At 47.6% G+C, this 24,841-nt stretch overlaps 1 protein-coding gene across 6 annotated transcripts in view; it reads left to right on the top strand.

Annotated features, from left to right (window-relative positions):
* Positions 1 to 4,455: 4,455 nt before the first annotated feature.
* Positions 4,456 to 24,841, top strand: part of STK40 (serine/threonine kinase 40) — a 39,779-nt gene continuing 19,393 nt past the window's right edge. Inside the window, exons 1-5 of one of the 6 annotated variants that reach the window (XM_039511474.1) lie at positions 4,456 to 4,751; positions 4,911 to 5,039; positions 20,392 to 20,507; positions 22,735 to 22,854; positions 24,577 to 24,662. In XM_039511474.1, coding sequence (XP_039367408.1) covers positions 20,486 to 20,507; positions 22,735 to 22,854; positions 24,577 to 24,662 — 228 coding nt within the window. In that variant the 5' untranslated portion in view covers positions 4,456 to 4,751; positions 4,911 to 5,039; positions 20,392 to 20,485. Of the gene's footprint in view, positions 4,752 to 4,910; positions 5,040 to 6,193; positions 6,350 to 20,391; positions 20,508 to 20,788; positions 20,929 to 21,574; positions 21,649 to 22,734; positions 22,855 to 24,576; positions 24,663 to 24,841 lie in introns of those variants that run through there. The other 5 variants (XM_039511473.1, XM_039511471.1, XM_039511472.1 and 2 more) reach the window with 5 other exon arrangements.

The raw sequence follows: 24,841 nt of genomic DNA, 5'->3' as shown, positions 1-24,841 counted from the left end.
ATCACTCTGTTCATCCCAGCCATCCAGGGGGCAGGGAGGGTTTACCTAATCTAAGTAGAGGGGCGATTTTCACCAGGGAAAGTAATTGGACTGGAATTGCTTTTTGATGATTCACCACCGGTCTAAATGTCCCTCTGGCCGCAGCAAAGGATGTCCCTTCCAGCGATCCAGCTCTCTGCTGCTCCCTCGAGCCAGGGAGGAGTTAGCCTGGGCCACAGCCAAGGGCAATAGATGATTTCATCCTATTTTGACAGGGCTCTTAGTGCTAATTGGCACAATCTGGCTCCTCTGAGATGGAGCTCTGGTCTCTTCCCTTCACTCACTCACGGCCCAGTCCTGGCCTGTACTCCAGGATGGCAGCGCACCCCTTGTCTCCTGTTTATCAGCCGAGCGGGCAGGTGTGGGGTTGGCTGAGTGACCCGCAGCAGTTCAGCTGGTAACTAACACATGGGGACAGTCAGTGCTGGACTGTGAGCTGGCAGGAGCAGTGTGGGAGTGGGAATGGGGTGCGGGTTTGGAGGGGAGAGCAGACTGGAGAGCAGAGACTTGACTTCCAGCTGCCGTTCCCAGCTCTGAGAGGGGGTTATGGTCTGGGGATTGGAGCCGCAGGGCTGGGAGTCGGAACTCCTGGGTTCTGGCCCAAGCTTGGGGAGGGGATTGGGCTGTAATGGTTAGAGCAGGGGAGTGGGAGTCCGAACTCTGGGTTCTAGTCCTGGCTTTGCCAATGATGCTCTGGGGCTTGATTTCCTCATCAGTGGCTGGGTCGGGTGAGGCTGAATCCCTGTATTGTGGAGGGGGTGGAACTTGGAAGCCCTGAGACGATACACTAGCAAGGAAGCAGTCTGATTTACTTACTCTTTCCAGGATATCTCGGGCAGCAGCTACTGCAGGGTCACGTGCAGCCAGAATGGTTCAGGGCCAGCCCTAGGCAGAAGAAATGAAAGTGACAGCTTGGACACCACCCCATTTCCCCCACCCTGGGTGGCATGACATTAACAGACACTGGCTTGATGGTTTCCCAAGCTTTGGGGCTGGGGGGACTTGTTTCTCCTGGGGGGCTGGCAGTCTGGGGCAGAGCAGGCACCTTGTACTATCAGAGAGCAGGGGGTGGCAGCCCCGTTAGCGCAGCAGTTCCCTGTGCCTATGACACCCTCGGCCTCTGCTGCATCCCCTGCCCTTAGGCTCCTTGTGTGGCCCACATGGGGTATGTTTGGGACGTGATGCTGGGCTGCCATTCAGGCCCCTCCGGTGGGTGCCGTGTGATGGCACAGAGCAATGCTAGGGAGGGCCAGGCTTGACACTGCCATGTCCACACTGCTGCTCGGCAGCCTCAGGACAGCAGGGAGCCAGAGTTTGGGCAGCAGGCGGCTTTTCCCTGGGCCTTTGGGGGGCGGGGGCTACCTTACATCTGGAATATATTCAGGGCCGAATTCCCCATCACCCTGCACCGCCTGCAGCCATGTGCGGCTGTACAGAGGGTGAGGCGTTGCCCAGTCACCATGGAAGTGTTTGCACCCGCTTGGCCCAGGGGTGAACAGCCCCCCACAGTGCTGGGCAGCAGAGTTCTTGGCTCCTACAAAGCAGTTCCCGGACTAGGCTATGACATACCTAGCCAAGGCTCACCTAGCTCGTCCAGCAGGGGGCGAAGCCATGCCACAGACACACACATCCAGCTGCACCCCCCAGATCCGCCCCCCCAACCTCCACTCACACATGCATTCTGCCCCCCCCCCGTTACGTTTTTCTCCGGCTAGTGGGAGTTTAGTGGAAAATGCCCTGACTCAGCAAGAATCACAGACCTTTTGGAAAACCGAGACGCCCGATTTCACAAGCTGGCTGGCTGGTGCTGCCAACGGGTCCTTCTCTGAGTTAAAGGGCCCCTGGGAGCTGGAGTGGGGGGAAAGAGGTTTGTGCCATCCTCCTCCGGTATCTCTTTCTTGGCATGCATGCTTTGATGGCTGCTCTGTCTGTGCACTGTAGCCCAGGGAGGCAGAGCTCTATTTAGCTCACTGCGTCTGTGCAAGATGCTGAGCAGCCTTATGTGCTGTGGGAAGAGGGGACCAGCTGGCATCCAGACAGAGCAGGGATGAGCCAGACTTTGGGCATTGATTTATGATGTGACTATGCAACAGAATTAGCTCCATGTTAATCAGCCCCTGATTCACTCACTTGTCCCACCAGGGCCCAGACAAGAGCCTCCCTTTTTCTTGCACTTTATAAAGAATTTGGACATGAATCTGTTGCTTGTGAAGCAACAAGCTGGTGTCACTGGTGTTCAATACAGTGCTGGCAGGAGCTGGGCAAATCTTCCCACTCCAGCTCTGCAGATGCCCCTCAGTCCCAACCCGCAGCCCCCCTGCTATTCCAGTTCTGGTTGTCTCCTGACCAGAGCCTGCCAATCATGCCAATTTGGGGGAGCTGGGATGTGTGAGTGTGTGAGAGACAGCAAGAGATGGTGTGTAGTGAGAGACTGTAGGTGTGTGTGTGTGAGAGAGAGAGAGTCAGCAGGGTGTGAACAGGAGAGCGAGTGTGTCTCTCAGAACGCCTGTGAGTGAGTGAATGTGTGGGGGTGGGGCATTGCACCCGGGCCTGGGGAAGGTGCCAGCTTGCTGGCCCTCCAGACCTACCTCCCCCCCCCCCCTGCACGTCCATTAGTGTGAGTCATCCAATCACCAAGGCAACCTGGCTCCATGACATCAGGGATGTAACATCCCAGCGGCTTTGGACAGCATGGGAAGAAAACAAATTTCCCTGTATCCCAACTACAGCCTGAGCTGTGATAGATGGGGGCTGGCTGGGGCTGGATGGATGGGGGGTGCATATGGGTGCAGACTGATTTTTGGGACAGGTTGCAGCTTTGTATCTGTCCCCTGATAAGCCAGCGTCCCCTGCTGCTGGATTCTGTGCTCCCTCCCAGTGATGTATTTGGTCCATCAGCACCATCTCCCGTTCATGCAATGCTGCTGTTGAATGGAGGAGAGGCTCTGAGTGACCACCCTTGTCCTTCGGGGGGGGCCAGCGGTCTGGAAACAGCTCAAGCAGCTGATAATATATAATGAGCAAGATCAGCTGGGCATTAAACCCCGCTCTGTACCTCAGCCGAGACAGAGCCCTTCCACAGAAGACTCTCTGCCCCTTCTGGGGGCTGAGCTGCCCAAAAAGCAAAAAAAGGGTGGTGCAGCGGTGTGCAGTGGTGGGTGTGAAGGCCAGCTGCAGCCTACCTGCCAGCACTCTCTCAGTCTCCCCCCCCCTGGGAGGAGAGGGTGTGTCTACACACCTTAACAAAGACAAAGCACACACACACACCACACACGCACACACAGTTGGGCAGCAGTGGAGTGGGGGGAAGGGAGATGGACAGACCCACAAACACACAACAGCAAGCTCTCAGCCCAGCCTCTCAGGCCAGGTACCTGGCCAGGTGCAGGGTGGCTGGAAGTGCTGTGTGTGTGCAGACTCTGGGAGAGTGGCTGGAGAGGCTGGAGCATGGGGCTGGGGGGGGGTGGGGACCTTTGAACCCCCCCCCCTCCCACCCTGTCCCAGTTCAGGGTGGGACAGGAAGGGGGGAGGGGGGGTTTCCCCTCACTTCCTGTAGTAGGGAGACAGGCACAGTAATCACAGCCCAGGGGTCTTCACTACTCAGCATTTGGACAGTGCTGTGAGATCCTCAGCTGTATCTCCATGTCAGGAGCCCTGGGTCCAGCCCAGGTGTCAATCCTGCAGAGCTCCAGGGCGTGTTCGGGGAGGGAGCTGCTGGTCTCCTTAGCCATGGTGAGTCTGGACTGCAGCAGAACTTGACATGTTGGGCCACAGACAGGAGCTTCCCTCCCCGTCCCCTGCCACCTTTTCCTGGTGCTCAATAATGCGAGTGCTGGCATCTCACATGGCACAGTCTAGGAAGGACCATGTGGGCTGTTGGTTCACTCTGCTCCCCTGCAGGCATGATGCTGTGGAGTAACTGGGCATTGGACTATCCCAGCGTAATGCAGATACAGTAGAGTCTTCCCTGCCTCCCTCCCCATTCTGTTCCACCCACAGCTTTCCTGTGGCTGGATGGTGCAATCAGGAGGAGGGGAGTAATTGACTGATGCTCCTGGGAGTTTTGAGGTTGCCTCTCAGGCACCTTTGGTTGCTGAGAGCCAGAGAGAATCCAGAGAGGGAGGAGGGTGCCCTGCCTGTTGCATGATTCACCCTGCGTGATGCAATTGCTTTAGAGTACCCACGTGCTGCTGCCCTCTGTGTGCAGCTGATTCACCAGAGGAGTGGCAGGGAGCGAAGGCTGGGAGGAGATTGCACAAGCTGCACAGGCCTACTTATTGGGCTGCTTCACAGGAAAGGCTGCTCCAGCACCACACCTGACATGAATCACCTGTGGCCAAACATCTGGGGGTCTGATGAGATCACAAAGGGCTGCCTGCCATCACATCCCACTCTGGGGGTGGGGACTCAGAAACCCGCGGGGTGGGCTCATGTATGTGCCCCTCTTGCACTTGCTTTCCTGAAATTGCTGGCCATGGCCCTAGCCCAAGGATCTGGGAGAGCAGCTCAGGAACATAGGGACTGTCAAACTGGATCAGATCACTAGCCCACCTAGCTGAGAATCCCATCTGTGACAGCAGCCAGGAGCAGGTGTTTCACACGATGGAGCCCTGCAGGGGACCTGCCCCCAAGGAGAGTTAACCTTGTTAGGGAGAGGTTGGCCTAGGCCCGGAAGCAGGAGTATCTAGATTCTTCCAAGGCTGCTAGAAGAGGTTTGTGTGTAATCCTGGCTTTTGGCCTGTGGATGCTCTCCGTATCCATAGAAACATCCCATCCTTTTGACCCCTGCTGCGCTCTTGGCCTCTCTGGGATCCTGTGCAGGGAGTTCTCACGTTAATCATGTGTTGTTTGTGTATACGGTGTTGTTGTAGCCACATCGGTCTCAGGCTATTAGAAAAACAAGGTGGGTGAGGTAATATCTTTTATTGGACCAACTTCTGTCGGTGAGAGAGAGACGCTTTTCAGCTACGCAGCTCTTCTTCAGGTCTGGGAAAGGGCCTGTGAGTATCACAGCTAAATATAAGCTAGTTTAGCATAGATAGTTAGCACATATTTTAAGGGACCATTCAAGGTGAAGTGGCCCACTAATATCCCTGTAGCCACAGGACAAAAAGGGCAGTTAATGGGTTACAGATTGTTGTAATAAGCCACAAATCCAGTGTCTCTGTTCAGTCCATGGTTCTTAGCATCTAGCAAAGTTATGCATTTAAGCTCCCAGGTGCATCTTTGGCAAGTGTTGTAGTTTCCTTTGAGGATGAGGCCTGAGGGGTCAGCTACAGAACGGTCGCTGTGTGAGACACGTCCACCCACAGTAGGGTGACCAGATGTCCCGATTTTATAGGGACAGTCTCAGTTTTTGGGTCTTTTTTTTATACAGGCTCCTAGTACCCCCTCACCCCGTCCCGATTTTTCACACTTGCTGTCTGGTCACCCTAACCCACAGGCAATGGGGCGTTTCGTCTTCCTGTGCGAATTCATTCGCGAGCGCAGCGCTTGGCGAGCTGCTGTCGAGGCGTTCGGTGCCTGCATGAGGGACCCCGCGGACCACGACAGGTGTGGGTGGGTGTGCGGGGGGGGGCACTGTAGTGATACTGCTGTGATGTGCCATGCAGATAGGCCCTGGTTCTGTGCACGCACCGTGGGGATTCGAGGGGAGCTCTGGGGGGCCACCGGACATTTGCCTCTCAGGTGCTGGGGGGACCCCACATGGCTCAGGCTGGGCCCCATCCCCACCTGCTCTGCACAGAGCCCAAGGGTGACCTGGCAAGTAGCTACCCAGCTCTCCTCCAATCACAGCCAAGCAGCTTGTTAATCCCCCACTTACCCACCAATCCCCAAGTCCCATGCCAGCCCACCTGGGGCACAGCCAATCAGTACATGAAGTTGACCAGCCCTGCCAGTCAACTACCTCGCCCCTGCGGTGATCAACCAATCAGCAACTAACACCCTACAAACTCCTCAATCCCCTTCCTGCCCGGCTAAGGTTTCAGCCAATCAACATTGACGGTGTTGGCCCAGCCTTCCAATCAGGAGCGACGCTGGGAAGATCAAGTGACTTCCCCGGGCAGCTGCAGTAGCCATCTTTGCTCTGGCCAGAGGCGCCAGGAAAAAAGATGGCGGCTAGTAATGGGGGCGGGGCCGAGGGGAGGAGGGGCTCGGCGGGGTGCGTCACTTCCGTTGTCAGGTGGCCGCCGCCGGGAGCGGAGCGAGCCGGGGAGGAGGGCCGAAGCGGGCCTGGGCTGCGGCAGGAGATGCCTCCGGCCGGGCCCGGGGGTCATGGGTGAGGAGCGCTGAGCGGCCGCCGGGACCGGTGAGGGGGGCGCGGGTCACCCGGCGGGGAGCTGCCTCCTGGGCGGGGATGTGGTGCCACCGGGGTGGGGGGTTAACCCCCCTCCTCGCGGGGCAGGTGCCCCCCTCCCTTGGGGGGATTAACCCCCCCCTCTCTGGGGGTCTGGGGGGGGGTCAACCCCCCCTCCCTCGGGGCAGGTGCCCCCCTCCCTTGGGGGGATTAACCCCCCCTCTCTGGGGGTCTGGGGGGTTTAACCCCCCCTCCTCCCGGGGCAGGTGCCCCCCTCCCTTGGGGGGGATTAACCCCCCCGGTCTGGGGGGATTAACCCCCCCCTCCCTCGGGGCAGGTGCCCCCCTCTCTGGGGGGGTTAACCCCCCCTCCTTCCGGGGCAGGTGCCCCTCTCCCTGGGGGGCGAAAGGGGGGTTGGGTGCCTCTCCCTGGGGGGCCGGGGACATGCCTGCTGAACTGGGGCTCCCTTTCTTGGCCCAGTTGCCCCGGTTGGAACCACTCCCTTCCCCTGCTGTTCTGCTGTTACCTAGCAATGGAGCAGGGCTACACCACCAGGAACCATGGAAACGCCCCTCGTCCAGCAGGGATGGGGACTTAGAGCCCCTCTCCAGGAGCTTCTGGTGTTTAGATAGTGTCCCCCTTTGAAAGCTTTCACTTGTGTTGTGGGGCAGATTATGGCGGGAGGAAGGGGGTGCATGGGCTTGGCAGAGCTCTCCCAAGAGCCCTGTAAGTTTATCTGAAGGTCCTTGGCATGGCTTTGCTGCCTGTGGCTGATAGGCACAGCAACAAGAATGACTGTCTCCGCAAAGTGCTCCCACTGCTATAGTGCTGGGGTTTGCCGCCCAGCAAATTGAGTAATGAAGTCAGCACAGATAGTAATAGCAGATAGCAAAGGCTAGGTATTGGGTTGCATGCCATGGTGGTGTAGCCGCCTTGGTCCCAGGATATTGGAGCGACAACTGGGGGAGGTAGTACCTCTTATTGGACCAACTTCTCTTGGTGAGAGAGAAAAGTTTCTAGGCTTACACCTGAAAAGAGTTCTATGTCTCTCTCACCCGCCGAAGTTGGTCCTGTAAAATATATTACCTCTCCTCCTTCATAGCTGTGTCAGGCAGGCTCCTTCACCAGGAGTCTCTCAGGACACTTTGCAGAGGGAGATCCGGGCATTCCTCTTTTGCACCCCCAGCTTGGCTGCTTTGTTTCAGAGGTGACTGATGCATGGTGGTTTATCATTATTTATAGGCTGTTGGGCTAAATGCAGCATTTCCCAGTTTCTGATGATTCGCCCTGTCAGTTTCAGGTTTAACATAATATGGTTTGGGGTGTTCTCACCACATCATAACCCACTTCAGATAGCGCCCGCCCTGTGACTGGCAGCATTGGTTTATTTATCTTGCTGTGTCCTGAAATCTTTAACTACATAGATGACAGAAACAAGAGTCAGCAAAGACCTGTTATTAGTCATATAGTATTGCAGATGTGCAAACTGTTTTATGGTGAGTATAAACATGCTGAGAATGGAGTCCTGGCCTGGAAAAGGCTACATCTGAATGGATGAGTGGGTACCATGCAGTGCAAACAGTATTGCCAGGGAGAGTATTATCTAGTAGTTTCAGCAGGTCACTGGGATTCGAGACTTTTTGGCAGCATCTACTGCTGGAAAATTGGCACCTATAATCCCCACTGGCTGCTGTAGTGTAGACAGGGGTCAGATATTTGTACCATCATCTCATTTAACTTACACCACATCTTATACCTTTCCTACAGCTGGTGGAACTGCACTGCTGGGAAAGTGTAGGTCCTAATTCTCCTCCTGTAAATAAGCCCTAGGTTCTGTTCTTAGTTCTGCTGCTGACTCACTGCATCATTAAGGTAGAGATGCATGGAAAGGTGAGTTTCCTAATCTGTAAAATGCTGGGTATAGTGCCTTCCTGTCTGGCAGGGGGCTTGCGAGTCGTAATGAATATTTCAATCTACTTTGAGCTCTGGATGACACGTGCTATAGAAGTGCAAATGCTTTGGGGGTGGTCACTGAAGCTGGAATGCTTGGTGGAAGATTCGGATTCTCAGATTTGAAAGAAAAGAAGCATGATGTCTGGGTCTCTGATTTAGCCCTTTAAGTGCCATATTGTTCTACAGCAGGGTCAAGGAAACTGCCTCACAATCTTTTTTTTTTTAACTTTAGAAACTGAGTAAATAACTGGTTGTCTCTAAAACCTGTAGTAACTGATTACGGTGGCTGAGAAAGCCTGAATATTTTCTAGGATTTGCTGTGGCTTTCACACAAGCTTAGGAAGAAGCTGCACTGAAATTTTGATGGAAAGCTGGAGGAGAAAATAGTTAATTTATGCACATATTGAAGCTGTCTGGTATGCAAATATTGTACTTGGGATGTTTAAGTATTGAATAGCCTAGAGAGATTGAAGTGGTCTTGATCATGAAATTATTCAGGGACTGATACTCCAGTTGTTCAAGGTGCTGAACTTGTCTGTACTTCTGTCCTGCTGTGTGAGAGTTGGAAACATAAGCTTGCATGTGAACTCTTACAAGGATAAGTGGGGGGAGGAGGGGCTTGAAAGTTACTCTAGCCATTCGCATCTAGGCTTCGGATTTAAACCCTGATAAGGCTCCTACTGGTAGTTGATTTTCTGCTGCTCTGGTCCTTAGTAGTGATTTGTTCTGATCTGTGAAGATCCAGGCTGTTCAGGAAGGTACCTGGAACTAGGTTGAGTGGTGCTTACCCAGCTGATCGAAGAAGCTTGCACACTGGCTTCCCTGCTAGCCAGTGTTAATCTTACTTTCATAAACACCTAATTAATCCATTGACTCTTAAAAAATATGTACGGTATGCACAAAAATGGTTTTAGAGCTATATGTCTTTGTCTAAAAGTTCTTTAAGTTTGGTGGTATTGTTTGTTCAGCACTTCTTGCATGTAAAGTACTAGCCCAGTGCTATGTGGTCCTTTCTGGTGTTGGTGCACAGAAAACCTCATGGACTCTGGTGGAGATGGCTTTACATCTGTACTGTTAGGAAAAAATTAGATGATAGTTCTACTCACTTGTGTAACAGCTTTGATACTTTTATGTAGAAAAAGCTTTAACTTTAGAAGCATGGAAACTTAGTCTTTTTTTTCTTCTTTTCAGGTAAAGTAGGTGGGAATTTACAGTGAAGAATTTTAGGGAAAACATGGGTGACTCTTTAACTGGGTGCTGAAACCTTAAAAGGAAATTTTGCTTTTAACAGAAATGACTTTCTGAGAACACTGACAACCTTCTGAGTAAAGGTTTCCATCAAAACCAACAATGGAGGTGTAACGTCCTGGTTCTCTTAAGATCCCCTACTGACTTGCTAGTAAGGAAAAGTGACTTCATGCTCCCATTCAAAATTTCTTTCTGACCAGGCCGCTGAATCTGAGAGATTTTCCTGGTCTTGCGCAGTTTTTTGTGGTGTGGAAGCCAGTGTCCTATTGACTCATCTCTTAAGGATGTGTTCAAAGGTAGCAGCAGTTAGATTGTTATTGGACTAGTTCATGAAACTACAGAAGTGCAACTACATGCACATTGGCCTCCAAACAATTGCCACATTCCCTTGCCTACATTTGGTCAGAGGTAAGCTTCCTGACTTTCACTGAGATAAACTTACCAAGCCTGCATAGCTTGCATACCTTCCACAACTAACAGCTCTAAAATAGGCTTGTTCAGTAACAGGCCTGTGTGCTTGTGAGGCACTTTGAAAAGCAGCTTTTTCTGTCTTGAGTAACATCTGAAATACATTTGTGGGACTGAAGAACAGTTTACTTCATTAATTCTGGATGTGCATAGTGTACATTTATATGTACACACACTCACTTCAATAATTCTACGTGTGTGTACACATACACACAATATCCGCTCTTTTCCAGGATCCACACTGTCACGAGACATTAGTTGGAACAACCTACACCTTGTTTCTGCAAGTCTGAGCTATCCTCTGCTCACTGATCTTGGTGGTTCCTGAGAGTCTTCCCAGAACAAGACAATCCAGCGCCCTTCAATCATAACTAACAGGTTCTTGTCTACAGCTGTGCTATACTGATGTACAGTACAGGTGCCAGGCAAGTGTAGTGTGCACTTATCTATATGCACCATTCAATTGCTTACTCTGATGGGGGTCTCCATAGGATACATTTTCATGAAATGAAAGTAATGAAATTCCTCATTTGGGGTCTTTTCAAGCATTTCATTGTGGATGTATCACTAATTTTGCCTTACATTGATAGATACAACCTACTCATTCATTTACCAAGGTAGCACATAGTGAACATGCTGAGGGAACAAACAGTTCATGTGTAGCACTATTTCTGTTTTCAATCAGTGTTTAGCAGTTTCTTGTCTGTCCTTTCAGGCCCCAGCAATGAAGGAGAAAATCTTACATATTCTGAGCACTTGTCTTAGTTGAGGTGAACAGTGCCGGATAAGAACTGCTTAGACAATAATAAAGCTTTAAAGATGGGGATCAAGGCTAGTAGAGGATGAGTTTCTGTGGCTATGCTATTGTTTCCATCATTCACCTGAATAAGATAACAGAGAACCCATTTTACTTTGATCTACTGGGACCTCGTTGTTTTGCTCTGTAATTTACTTGTGGCTCTTAACAGTGAGATGCTTCATTGTTGCAGTATATAAAATATCAGTCTTGTCTTAAAATTGTCATTGGGAGAACCCACAGGTGCCCCTTCCCGCTCACTTCAGACATGACCAGATGTCTGTAATTCTTGCTTTTATTTTGGCTGCCTTACCACCCCTTCCCTCTAACACCATCTTGTTTATTGTTAGCTCGGTGGTTCTGATCTTGAATGTGAATGAGACTCTTCTGTGTATTAGATGATTCCTTAAGTGTTGAAAGAAAACCAGGAAGCTGCATGTCTTGGTGCTGTGATTGATCCTGCTTTGCAGGAGAAGTACAGAACCCTGAACTCAGGACTTGGCAGCATAAATTTTCCATTTGCTTTTTAAAAGCATTTATTCGGCATGTTGCATTAAACTGTTTTCAGAATCTCTCTAACATGGTGCTAGCATGGCTGAGATTTAAGAATTAGACTCAATGTACAATACTATTTATATTAGTGCCTAACAGTATTGTAGGCACCTCACAGGACAAATAAAACACAGCTCCTACCCTGGAGAGACTCCATTCTAATACCAGATGTGGTGGGCGTCAGATCAGTGGGGAGGAGGACAAAAGAACTCCGCAACAGGTAATGCATAGCAGAGCCAAAACTCTTTTTACTGTTTAAACAAATTCAGTGGCTTTGACTCCTTTCCTGGTGGTGTCAGTGAGAGTAGGTCTTGCAGAGGGATTTAAATGAGTAGAGGGTAATGGCTGGGTGTACCAGCTCGGTAAGAATGTTCCTGTGAGTAGGGGGGCAGAGGGTAAGCCCAGAGAGGCTTCAGGAGAAGTGGAGTTAAATGCTAGATGACTAGCCAGAACTGTGTGATGTGTAGACAAGGACTAAACTAGGAGAAATCAGATCTACACTAGGAGAAATCTACTGGTGCAGTTCTACCAGTGGTAGCTGTTGTGAAGAAAGGGCACAGGTCTCTCTACCCACCAAATCAACTCACTCTGTATCTGAGTCCTGGCTGCACTACAGCTTCCACCATTGCAGTGACTGGTGGAGAATTACAGGTCTGAATGTTGCCATTGTAGCTAGGTAAAGCCCTGGATCGGCCACCTCATCCAGGTATGCAACATGCCCATTTCTATTTGTGTGAAACTCCTATTGAGTGGCGTCTCACCATAGCATAATCTCTAGCTACCAGCACCTGGCGGGCTATTTTTCAGAAAACAGTCCATGTTCTGGCAGGTATCTGACGTGCCAGGGGCTGCATTGTTGTTTTTTTTCAAGATAGTTTGGTGAAACTGGGCTGGATCAAACCATTCTAAATGGTACTCTAATTGTGGAGGCATTTGTCAGCCTAATCACTTTACAAATAAATATTTAAAATTACTGCAGTTCAGATTGAACATCTTTTCCTCTCTAATTCTTCACAGACCATGTTACATGGAATATTGGTCTTCTGGCTTTCCATGCCTGAGCCCTTTCTCTTCCAACTAGTAATGGACAGGTAAATCCCTGGCTCAGTGTAAGCTGTGCTCTGGAGTAGGAGCCATACCTCTGCTTAGGTTCTGCGGTGGGATTTGCTTTCACGGATGCTGTGCAAAACCTGTAATTTTTACTGAGTTTAACTGAATAAGTCCTTGAGCAAGTCTTCACTTTCCCATTAAATGTTTTCTAACTGGAGAATTCATTCCTGGAAATCTAATGAAGAGGCGGCTAGTTGGTAGTAAAGTTTGAGCCTGCCCTGCTACAGTGCATCTGAGACTGTTTTGCCACTGATCCTACCCAAAGGTTTCATCCGCCCCTCGAAAGCATCAGTGAGCAAAATCAAATGTAACAGGAGCAGAGGTGTTCCTCTGCAGAAGGGATTCTTTTTCCTATGGCTAATTACAAAACTGGACCAATAGCCATTTGGTCAGAGAAGTCAGTGGTCTCTAGGTGGGGTCAAGAAAACAACAGGAGCTCAGACTTGTGTCTCTGTCTAAATAGCCCTAGGGGCAGCTTCTGGCACATTCTCCTTTTGAAGAAGAGCCTGTATTAATGCCCGTTTAGTGAACAGTCCCTGAGCAATAGCAGTCGTTAGGATGCAGGAAGTATTTCCTTCATTCTGTAGTGTTAACGCTACATCCTTTCATTGTTTCTCTGTGGCATCCTCACTAATGATTTGGTCATAATCATATTGCTTAAAAGCACCATCATCTTCAGCTGCTTTTTATCCTTAGGATGTTATGGCATCATCTCCATTTAAAGACCACACAAAGGGAAGCCGTGTAGGTTGTTAGCTGCTGTTTGATTAAGGATGACCCTATCGATTTCAGCTGCACTGCACTTTGCTTTTAGTCTAAATAAGCCTTGTGTTATCTCTGTTTGCAGAGGAGATGCTGTGGGTTTTCTAAATACGGTACCACGCTCCCATTTGGTGTATTCTCTATTTGGAAGCTGGTGTCAGGATTGCTGAAGTTCCATCCATATTTTAGTTCATCATCAGGAATGTCTTTCTCCTGGGAGCTGTAATCAGGATGCAGGTTTTGTGGGGTTATGGTGCTGATATCAAGCAATGTTCCCTCTAATTTTTCCATCCTTGTGTGGAATGAATTTTGTTATTGCACCAATACGTAGGTGATGTGTGGCAGGGGTGGGGCCGGGGGGTTCGGAGTGTGGGAGAAGGCTCCCGTTGGGATGCGGGGGAGGTGCGGGGCTCCTCAGCCTACCTGCCAATGCTTTCGCTTCGGACTTTCCAGGAGGGAGGGGGAGGAGCGGGGACATGGTGCACTCGGAGGAGGAGGCAGAGAAGAGGCGAGGCCAGGGCAGGGATTTGGGGAAGGGGTTGGAATAGGGGCAGGGAGGGGGCGGGGACTTTGGGGAAGGGGTGAGAAGAGGCGGGGCTGGAGCAGGGCCTCATGAAAGGGGTGGAGTGGAGGTGGGACCAGGAGCAGGGGGGCGGGGTTTGTATCTTTGTATGAAAAGGTGTCTGTGATGCGGCCCTTGGGTCAATGTACTAGTCCTCATGTGGCCCTCATGGTGATTTGAGTTTGAGATCCCTGCACTAAACAGTTAAGCGTACTAGTTAGAAAGGGATTGTGTAAAGACAGCCCTGTCCTCTAACCTTATAGCCAATAAGAAAATGTTGCCCTATCACTCCTGCTGACAGTCCTTAACTGTTCTCTTCTGTTCCACACTCTTCTATAGGCTTTTAATCAGAAAAACTGTTTTGCTTTTCAATTCTCAAGTTTTCTTTTAATCATTCAGTTAGGGAAGGAGCCAGAATCAGTTTGCAGATTTCCAAGGGCATAAGCCAAAGCTTCCTGAGTCTAGACTCCCTCGCCCCGCCCCCTCCAGCCATGTTTCTGTAGAAGGCTTTGTTCCTACAAAAGGGCTTTCAAATCAATACACAAGTTCTTTGTGTGTCTCAGGGGTGCTTTTGAATAACTGGACTCAGTCTTAGACTTTGGGCTCTTTAAATCTGTACTGACAGGTTTTCATTTCATGTAATTTAGTTTTCTGTATAGAATTGTTACATTGCCAAAGGTTTATTAATATTTCAGTTGATTAAAACTGAGTGTTCATATAAACTGAATCAGCACCAAACTACTGCCATCTCCGTAAGGCAGAGGAACTAACTTGGTTTGTACTTCCTTTTTTTAGAAAGGTCTCTACTTCACTGGCTACCCTCTGCACTTACCCTTCTTGTAGTGAAGGGGATTGTCTCCACTGAAGAGCCCTTGCTTTGCACCCAAAGGATAGTGGAGCTGATATTTGCATTCATTCTTTGGAGGTAGCATGGTCGGGGGAGAAAGGAAATGGCCTGGCTTGTAGAGTAAGTTGCTGCACTGACCTCTGGCATCACCAGGCCAAGTTGCAGCCTCCTTACTTTATCATGCTTCCTTCATATTCTGAATCTGATCTACAAAGCTTCCCTTAACCCAGGAGCCAGGGCCTCTTGCTCATCTCAGGTCCAGTCAATTTTGAACAACTAGGCTTCTAGGGAGGTTGTTTAAATAGGTGTCTGAGCCCTGTATTAAGATGATCTGGGTGGCTTTGTCTCAGAAGTTCTACAGTTCTTTCCAAGTGGGAAGTGGCTCATGGAGACACATGAAAATGCTTTTCTCGGAACACTGTTTTTCACCATAATCTTAACCAATTATACATCTCCCAACTGATAAGTCAAGTCATACTTGAGGTTTTACTGTGTTTAAACTTCAGTAAATGCTTAAATCATTCATTTGGATTGAAGGTCATGTCCATTGTAACCTCTCTTCTGCACACCAAGTTTAAAAGACCTCTGATAACCTTGATTAAACGGGAATGAATTTTAGCTGGTAAACGTTTAGAGGCAAACAGATATATTTTTGACCTGTTCTGTTAACCCAAATGTTATCTTTTGCTGTTTAAATTTCAGTAAAATCTAAAACTGACATTGAAGCCTGTCTGATTAGGTGCCTGGTAGTCAGTGGATTTGAGGAAGCAAGCAGAACAATAACCTTTGTGCCAACTCCTGTAACTTGTGTTGGAAGTATCCAATCGTTTTTGGTCTTATTCTCAAGAGAGCCTAAGTTTACATTGGTGCACATTAACAAGCGCCCAAAATGCTGGCTGGAAAAGCCAGCAAGTTAAGATGAAAGATGCATTGCAAATGGCTGGGTCTTGTGCAGTTCATCTCTAAAGCTGCTGAGCTCTGCAAGGAGATGCTAATGTGGCTTCCCTTTCCTATGAATAAACAGGTCTGAGGGCCTTTGTTCAGTCCCTCGGTGCAAACCGGTAATGCCATTCTAACTTTTGTTTTGGAAAATGGACTGAATCCTGCAGGGAGAAGCACAGTTATATGGACACTGAAATATCAATCATGAGGGCCAAGTAACTCCACTGAGAACCAGAATGTGGGTTCCTTGCCTTCGTGATGCAGTAGGTGTTGGGAGAGCCTCGCACTCAAGCAGTATTTTGGCCTCTCCTGGCAGTAGTGGAAGAAGGATCTGTGTCCAGTGTTCTGTACCTAGACGAAGGGTCCCTTGCAGCATGAGGAAGAGATCAATAATCCAGGGATATGTGGGGGGAGCTTTGAGCTGCTCCTAGCTGCATAGCAGCCAGAGTGGCAATGAGCGGATTTTTTATTATTATTATTTATTTTGGCTGTTTCCGCTGGCGTCTCTTCCTTTCTATGTCTTTAGCTGACATTTCAGGTTCGATGACAAATTGTAGCTGCCAGGAGTCTCTGGGGATAAATGATTCATTTGTCCTGTACGCATGTTTAAATTAGCAGTCTGGGAACTGCGCTTGTAACTCTGTTTGCCTATCTTGTTTTGCCTGCAGTGTTTCCATTTTAGAAATGATAGAGAAGTTTCAGGCACTTCAGTGATCACTTCAGCAAAGCAAAAACATACGTGTGAGAATATTCACCAGTTCAGCTTAGAATTGTTTCTGGAGGTATCCTGGTTTCTGAAGGCTTCTACTTGCTGCAAGTAAAGCTCAAAGGCTCTTTCAAAAACTGACTGTTCGCTCTTGGGAGGTGTCAGGTAGCATACAAGATGGTTTGGGGATACTAAATGCAAGACCAATGACGCAACTTTATCTGGAATCCTCAATTCTAAACCCAGCACTGTTGTAGTGAGAAACAGCCCTGTGGTAACTGATGTATCCAAACTCCAGGTACAATTGCAATTTTTGCTGCTTGTCTTGTAATCCTTAAATTCCAGCAAATGCAGGTCTCCTTTGCCTTTGATCTTTGTCCCGGATCAATCAATCTTTTCTGCTTTTGTCAGCTGACTTTAGGCATTTAGAAGTTACAACAATGCAGAGTTTCCTAGGAAGGTGACTTGCTACGTCTCCATCCTTTTATGGAAGGAGAGCACTGCTGGGCCATCACAATGCCTCCCACAACTGTGCTGTCCCTAGAGCAAAATATTTCCAGGCAGCTTTTGCAGAATTCGTCTCTCATTTTGGCACTTGGTTTAGCAAACTAGGGTTGAATCCTGTACTATTAAAATGGATCTCTTTAGGCTCTTGAGGTGAGAATGAGACCCAACTATAAAGCACTGGTTTGAGGCTATCTGCAGAGGACACTGCAGAAGTTCATCTGTGGTTCTTTCTTCACCATCATAATGCTAAAGACTTCGATTTTCTGTTAAAGCAAGTGTAGATTTTAGAGCATGATTGTGTAGCAATCTTAAAATAATTAACAATTATGCTGCAATTTGCATGGTTGCATAATTGCATTGTACACAGGGCGATGATTATTACTATTCATTAGCTCTTTGGTTCCCTATTCATTATGCCTTTGCAAAGCAAGAAATCCTTGCATGATGCAGTAATTCTCAGATTTGTCTGCTTTCTTCTTGTGAGCAAATAGGACAGGGGAAAGCCTCTTGCTGCTTTGGCAGATCAATGGTGGTAAAACATACTACCAAAAGGAAATTGGAGTTTGGAACATAAATTTGGTCTTTGCAGTAACTGTGACACTTCCTGTTTCTCTCTGGCACCCCCTCCAGCTGATGTAGGGATAGTGTTGATGGGGTCCCTTGGCACATACCACCAACCTACCTTGTCTGGAAGGAAGCTGTGATTGTCTTAAGGGAGGCTAGGGATCCTGCGAAGCCCTTTGGGGATGGAAGGGCCTGCAGATTATCTAGCTTTCTGCAGTGCTTGCAGAACCAGATTCCCATCTCTTTCATTGTCCTCTGTGCTTGCAAGAACTGAGCATACAGTCAAAGTGCAGGATTAGCATCAGTGCTTCCAAACACAGCTGCTGGATCTAATTTTAGGTCTACTGGTTTAGATTGTGTCCCTTTAAATATGACTTAACATTTAGATCTTTTTCAGAATATAATTAAATAGTTGGTATCTGAGCTGGCAGCCTGTAGACTAGGTTTCAGTGGGATTCATAGATTCCAAGGCTAGAAGGAACCATTGTGATGTAGTCTGACCTCCTGTATGACACAGGCCAGAAACTAACCAAATTAATTCCCAGAGCAGATCTGTTGGGAAAACATCCAATCTTTATTTTAAAATGGCCAGTAATGAAGAATCCACCACGACCCTTGATAAATTGTTCCAATGGTTAATTACCATCACCGGCTTAAAAATGTGTCCTTATTTCCAGCCTGAATGTGTCTAGCTTCAGCTTCCAGCCATGAGATTGTGCTATCCCTTTCTCTGCTAGATGGAAGAGTCCATTATCAAGTATTTGATACAAGTGCTCCCCATGGAGAGCCCTTTTGAAATGAGCATTGTAATGGCAGTGCTCAGGGCTAAGACAAAACAGAAGCACTAGCAGATCTGCATGCTCTGTATACCTGTGGACTTGGTAGGGGGCGGGGAATCTCTTGCATTGCAGTTTATCAGGGCTATGACGATGATGCATTCTGTACAGGACACTTTCAAGTAAAGGCAGCACAGTGGCATTCATGTTGAAAGGCCTCAATAGATTCATCCCCTAGAATCCTGTTTTTCAAAGCAATGCATTGTTGTAGGTGAAACAAACCTGTGTCTCTGTGGGCATTCCCCAGTTACTAAGAAAGAAGCTGCACGGTGAAACGTTTGGCCTTTTGACCACTTTCCTTGGTTTAATCAGGGTTATGCAGTGTCAGTAAATGCAGAAAAGGGAACCATCTTCCTGGTATTTTTGAGAGCAGCTGTCTTTGACTTTCTTCCCTTTGCTTCTGGGACTTTCTCTTTCTATCTTGGGTTTAATTCATGTTCCATTGCTGAAAGGAGCTTCAACATGAAATCCTCTCAATTTCAAAACGAGTTCAAAGTAATTTCCGGTGCTATCCTTGCACCGAGTCCCCCAGTCAATTTGTGTGGCTTTACAATTGCATTTTCCTATTTACTAAGTTACTCTTTCCTGTTGCTGTTTGAGATACCCAAACTAAACAGGCAAAATGCCCTACAGAGGGAGAAACAAGCTAGACAAAGTGCTGTCAGATGCACAGACTGAAAACAGGATTTTCTTTAATTGTTCAGTCCCAGCCGTTTTGACATTGCTTGTAACAACAGCAGGTAAGTTTTCTGACAGGAGTGTGATCGTTAAGTCAATGTTACTTTAACAGGGCAGGACTCCTCCCACTCTGTTTGTGATAAACTCATAGTGAAAATGCTGCGTAGACCACGCTTGAGGTTTGTGAGCTTGCCTCCTTTGCACTGCTACAGCCTGTCCGGCACAAGTCTGCGTGACTGAGGCTATGCCTACAGCCACGCTGCTGTAGTGTAGATGCTTGCTTCAGCAGCAGAAGGGGGTTTTCCACAGCTGTAGTAAATCCGCCCCCTCAAGAAGCAGCTGCTAAATTGTTGGAAGAATTCTTTTGTTGACCTAGTGGTGTTTACACTCGAGCTTAGATCAGTTTAATGATGGCTCTCGGTGGTATACATTTTTCATACTGCTGAACGACGTAGTAGGTCAACCTACGTTTTTAGGTGTAGACCAATCCTTCAAAAAATGTTCATTGCAGTCTTAACTCCTAGTGCTAAGTCCTTTGGCATTGTAAGACAAAATACTAAAAATTAAAGATGACACTCAAAGTACAGTGCTATGTAGCCTTTTAAACAAGTCCCACTAACCACATGTATTGCGACTTTACAGCTCATCTGGCCTCAAAGGAGATTAATTTTTGTTGTGTCCCAAATATGGTCACATATGCGTTTATTTAGGTTCAACTGCAGTTTATTATTTAAACAAATACAAGGGGATTAAAACATTGTTGGGGTTTAGTAAAGCTGTACGAATTGTTATACAATATTTAAACCTCAAATGTTTGTAATAATCTGTTGGTTTTTAATACACTAACTGCCTGATTAAATCCTAATTGCAATCCTTCCTTGAGCATGATTTTGAGTTGTGACCAGATTAACTGGAAATGATACTGAATTTTAGTGGAATTATTTTTGTCACAGGTTTTCTTGGCCCTTTTAAAGAGAGGTCCTTGTGCAACCAGGATTCAGTAAGAACTTTTAGTTTCTGGGAAGGACAAAGTTTGATACGCTGTCTGTCTGAAGTGCAAACTTTGTGCATGTAACCCTTTCATAGCAGTACAAAAATAGTTTGCTGATGCTGAGGAATTCATTTCCTTCTCTCCTTCCATGAAAGTGGTAGGTAGCCTTATTAATTTTTTATGTAGGTAAAAACTCAGTCAGGTGTCCTTTGAAAACCATTTAGGTAGATTTTACTGAGTTCTAAATGATCCAGCTTGCACCACAAAATATCATTAGAAAGATCCGTGAGGCTAGTGTTTGTCTTCTGTTTGTACAGTACCATCCGTACATTTAACTTTCCCGTAACAGAGCTTCGGTAGCCCTACTCGCTTGACTACAAGCAGAAGCTTAGAGAGGGATCTGGAGGTTGTTCCAAGGCTAACCAAAACATAGACATTGCAAATTACAGAAGTTTTGGTGCCTACCATGTTATCGTAGTCAAAAATAATCCGAGAACCATAGCATCAAGTGCATCTCCTTTTACATTTACAGAGTCCCCAACCTTTCGACCATCCAGCCTTCCCCAAAGTGATGCCTGCTGTCTCCTGAGGCATTGGAAAACCTAGTTTGGAAGAAGAATAAAGTTATGGTTGATGCTGAACTACAACGTGAGTCCTCAGATTATTTTGTTTACAACACCGCCATGTGCACCAGTGAGTCCTAATGAACGCAGATTGCACAGCCCCAGTTGTTGCAGCATATGTATTAGCTGGGGGTTTCCTCAGTGAAATTTTGTTCGTGCCTATTTCCATCTGGAATGATTAAATTGCAGGGAATTGAGTGATTTCAGTAAGGTCAAGTAGTAAGTCAGTGATGCAGCATGAACAGAACAAAGACCATTGTGTCACCCAGGCCTTGGTTCTAACCACGAAGCCTTGTGGGCGCCATAACTGAATTCCGTTAATACTTAATTTAAAGGCAAAGCCAAATGTATATGGGTCAGTAATGGGGGAATCTAAACCTGCTGATTGATTTCATGGAAGCATCCCACTTCCTACTGTAAAATTTCTTGCTCTGCTGGGCACAGTGGTAAGTGCTTATCTATAAATTGATAGTGGTGTCGTGTTGAGTCAGCAGTCAGTGAAAAGTTCATGCCACCGGAGGTGTGAACTTCCCACTCTACCTAGTCACGGCTGGAGAGGCGGAAGAATGTATCAGTCTCTCTCACCTTTTAAACAACAGCGCTGTTAAAAAGTACTCAAAGCGCCCTTCCCCTGCCCAAAAGTCATTGAAACTTTGCAAGGAATTTGTTTAGGGTAAGATAGGGAGGTAGGAAAGCCCTGGCCCAGGGGCAGTTCCTGTTGAAAGTCTTAGTCATTCCTTTTTGAACTGCTTTTAAAATGTGTTAGAATGAATACAGTTAATCAGTGTGGAGTTGGAGCATTCTCTTTAAAATGACTCCTAAGCTAGGGAAGGGAGTGCGGTGTAAGGGAAACTCTCTGCAGACTGGTGCTCGCTCCAGTGACTGCTGCTGCGGGAGTAAGACCTTTGCACTAGCAGTGAACCCATCGAGCGCAGAATGTAGCAACTGCAATAGTTTCATAGCCAACCTGAGGACAAGTTCTCTTGCCACTGAACTGAAGCAAGACTGTACCCTTTAGAGGGAAATGTGTTGTGATTAACCTGGACCTTTAGATGTTGGAGCTGCAGGGCTACGTCAGTACATTTTCTGTAGGGCTCTGAGGAACAGACAGCTGGTTCATTTGAGAAGAGTCCAGAACATCTCTGCAGTACCTGAATAAGGAGAAGGTAACATACTTCAGAGCCTAGTCCAGAGTGATTATCCATTCCTTCAGTCTGTCTATATATAATGCTGTTATCTGCACATTTGGATGCGTGCAAGACATTCCTGTGATGGACAGGAGTATTTTTCCTGCATGGCAGTAGAGCAAGGGAGCTCACATCCAGTTTTTTTCATGAAAAATTTGTCCACTGCAAAATATCTATTGAGAACTGGTGGCAGTGTGCTTTTCCTTAGACAATACAAAGCACAGAAATACAAGAGAGACAGTGATTTTATACAGCAGACTGAAAGTGCCTGAATTCAACTCAGTCCAGCTGGAAGAACATAGTGAAGGGATAAGAGTATAGATTATTAGGCTATAGGGTAAACAGGGACAAAGAGAGGGGGATTTTAGTTTACACTAACTATAAAATATGTAATTTTTCTCTCTGTTACAAATAAGTTGTTAATTAAGGATGAATTAGCTAATCATCCTGAAGTAACTAATAGAGATGTATGCATCTTTCATGCACCCTCCCTCCCCAATGCTCTGTCCCAGGGAAAGCTGAAATGGAGTGATTCAGCCAAATGATCAGTTTTATTCCTCCAAGTGCTGAGAACTGTAAAGACTCTTGTGCTTCTAAATAGATGGTGAGTTGGCCACAGTCATTAAAGCATAAGTGTTTCTGTGAATAAACCCCTAGGGTCTCATGGGTTGACTTTGGAGTTTTTTGGAGGAGCAGAGACAGTTTCTTCTGAAGCTTTTTAGAATGTGTTCATTCACGTGCTTTATTCTGTCGTAAAACAAGTCTTAATTATTTAGACATTCCCCCCCCCCCTTATATGTGTCAAATAACTGATCTAGGAACATTACACTCTAATGGAGCTGCTTTGTTCCTTGTAACTTCCTGAAATGCATGAAGTCTGTAGCTCCCAATTAATCCACTAGTAAATGAGCTATAGCTTTTTGTCAGGAGGAACTGCCTTCTATTATACAAATAGGCAGAGGTACTGTGCATCATCAAGTAAAAGGTTTCCAGCACAAGATAGGATTTAGTGTAAGGAGAAGAGCTTTGTTACTCACTGAAGTATGATCTTCCCTGTCTTTCAAGAGCTGAGGATGAAGCGGCGAGCATCAGACAGAGGAGCTGGGGAAACATCCGCTAAGGCAAAGGCTCTTTGTACAGGGATTTCTGGAAGTAATGCCAAGAGAGCAGGCCCTTTCATCCTAGGTAAGCAGAAGAGGTTTTCTTCATCCCCTCTGCCATATGAGGTAGAATGTTAATGGTTGCAAAGCTTAAGGAGAACAGAGTCAATAAAATGAGTCAAAGCAGAATTGTAATCTAGGTTTTTGTGCCTAGCAAAATTCGCTTTATCTGATGTTGACTGTAGCACAGTGCAGACTCACCCCTGCGGTGCGTCCTGCGTCCTGCTGATTGTCCTCGGGATTAGCTCTTTGACCCAGGAGTGCCCTCTGCAGGCCAGTGATCTGCTTGCTGTTGGCCCTCGTGTCCCTCCCTGGACCCTGGTGCCCTTTTGACTGGGGTGCTGCCCCCTGGCAGTACCCCACCAATCTGGGTCTCCCCTTCCTGGGGGAACCCCCAATTCACTATCTCCACTTTGCTTCAGTTTTGGCTATTGCCCAGTCTCCATCTAGCCCCCATTCACTGGGGCAGACTGCAGTATCAGCCACTCATCACAGGCAAAGGGGTTTGGACCTGCTGCCTTTGCCTGCCCCCTGCAGCCCCCAGTACCTCTTGGCCTTCTGCTAGGCCACAGCCTGGGGCTTTCCAGGCAGGAGCTCCCCAGCTCCTCTGCCTTTCCCCAGCCCTGCTCCACTCAAGGTACCCTGTCTCTAGCTCCCTGCAGCCAGGCCCTTCTCCCTCTACAGCCAGAGACTGTCTGGGCTCCTGGCTCACTGCCTCTTATAGGGGCCAGCTGGGCCTGATTGGGACCTGGCCACAGCTGAGCCTGCTTTCTCCCAATCAGCCCAGGCTTCTTGCCCCAGCCACAGCCCTCTCCTGGGCTGTTTTAAGCCACGAAGGGCTGGAGCGGGTAACCACCCTGTGGGCTTTGCCCGCCCCGTTTCCTGGAAACCCAATAGATACATAGACAAAGCAGCAATCCTTGGAGCTCCCGTAACTGGAAAATTAAGGCTGTTTGTCCTGCTAAACACTTATTACAGGCATAGCCATTAGGGGCACAACTGTGAACCCCTGCTTTTATTGATTTATATTAAATTGTATCCAAAGGCAAACTCTCTTCTTGAGGGTGATGTGTAAGGAGCCCTGGGGTGTATGTTCAACCCCACTTCACTTTGAATATGCTGTTAAATTAGCACACACAGTTTATTGAAGTAACACAGTGGCTGTTCTCTCCTTGGTATGTGTCCTGTTGGCACGCGCGCTCTCTCTCTCGGCTGTCACTTGCATAATATATAGTTTTTAGAGTTATTTTGCATAACCCCAAGATCCCTGTGAAGTCCATTGTATAAAACGTATCAGATCATCTGTTATTAAAAATGGACTAGTTAAGATGGGGAATCAACACTGGGGGTTATTCTGGTGCATTCCTTTAGGAGTGGCAGCTAGATTCAGAGGTTCAAGAGTTCCTTGCCACAGCTGCTGGTAGCAAATGTAAAAGCTATATGGTTTAGGCATGCAGAAATCTGTATTTCTATAAGGGACAGCTGGACACTGTGCAGTGTTTGCCAAAGGTCTCTTCTGTGAACAAATGGACCATTGTCCAAGGAGGTTGAGAATCCAGCATCCTTTATTGTTTTCTTAAGAGTACAATCTATGGGAAGAAACTGCCAGTGCGGATATTCATGCCCTGCTGAAAAAGGAACTAGATTTAGACTTATGCAAACTGTATGACAGCTGAATATTGACATAACATTGAATTAGTCATAGCTTCTTAAAGGAAAACAAATCTGTTCTGCTTTGTGCTGGTAGGTCCACGGTTAGGTAACTCCCCGGTGCCAAGTATTGTTCAGTGTTTGGCAAGAAAGGATGGAACAGATGACTTCTATCAGCTAAAGGTAAGCAAAACACCTGGAGTGCGGATTTTCTGAGACTTTAACCCTTGCTCCATCAGAGAAACTGCCTGAATCCAGGGAGAATGCAACAGTCTAAAGCCTTGTATACAAGCCTTGTAAAACTTCCTGCCAGCCGTTCACCCCCACTTGCAGTAACACTGGTGCAAGTGTTAGCTGTCAAG

Source organism: Mauremys reevesii, linkage group 23 (genome assembly GCF_016161935.1).
Source record: "Mauremys reevesii isolate NIE-2019 linkage group 23, ASM1616193v1, whole genome shotgun sequence".
Classification (NCBI taxonomy): domain Eukaryota; kingdom Metazoa; phylum Chordata; order Testudines; family Geoemydidae; genus Mauremys; species Mauremys reevesii.
This window is presented reverse-complemented; position numbering and strand designations above follow the sequence as displayed.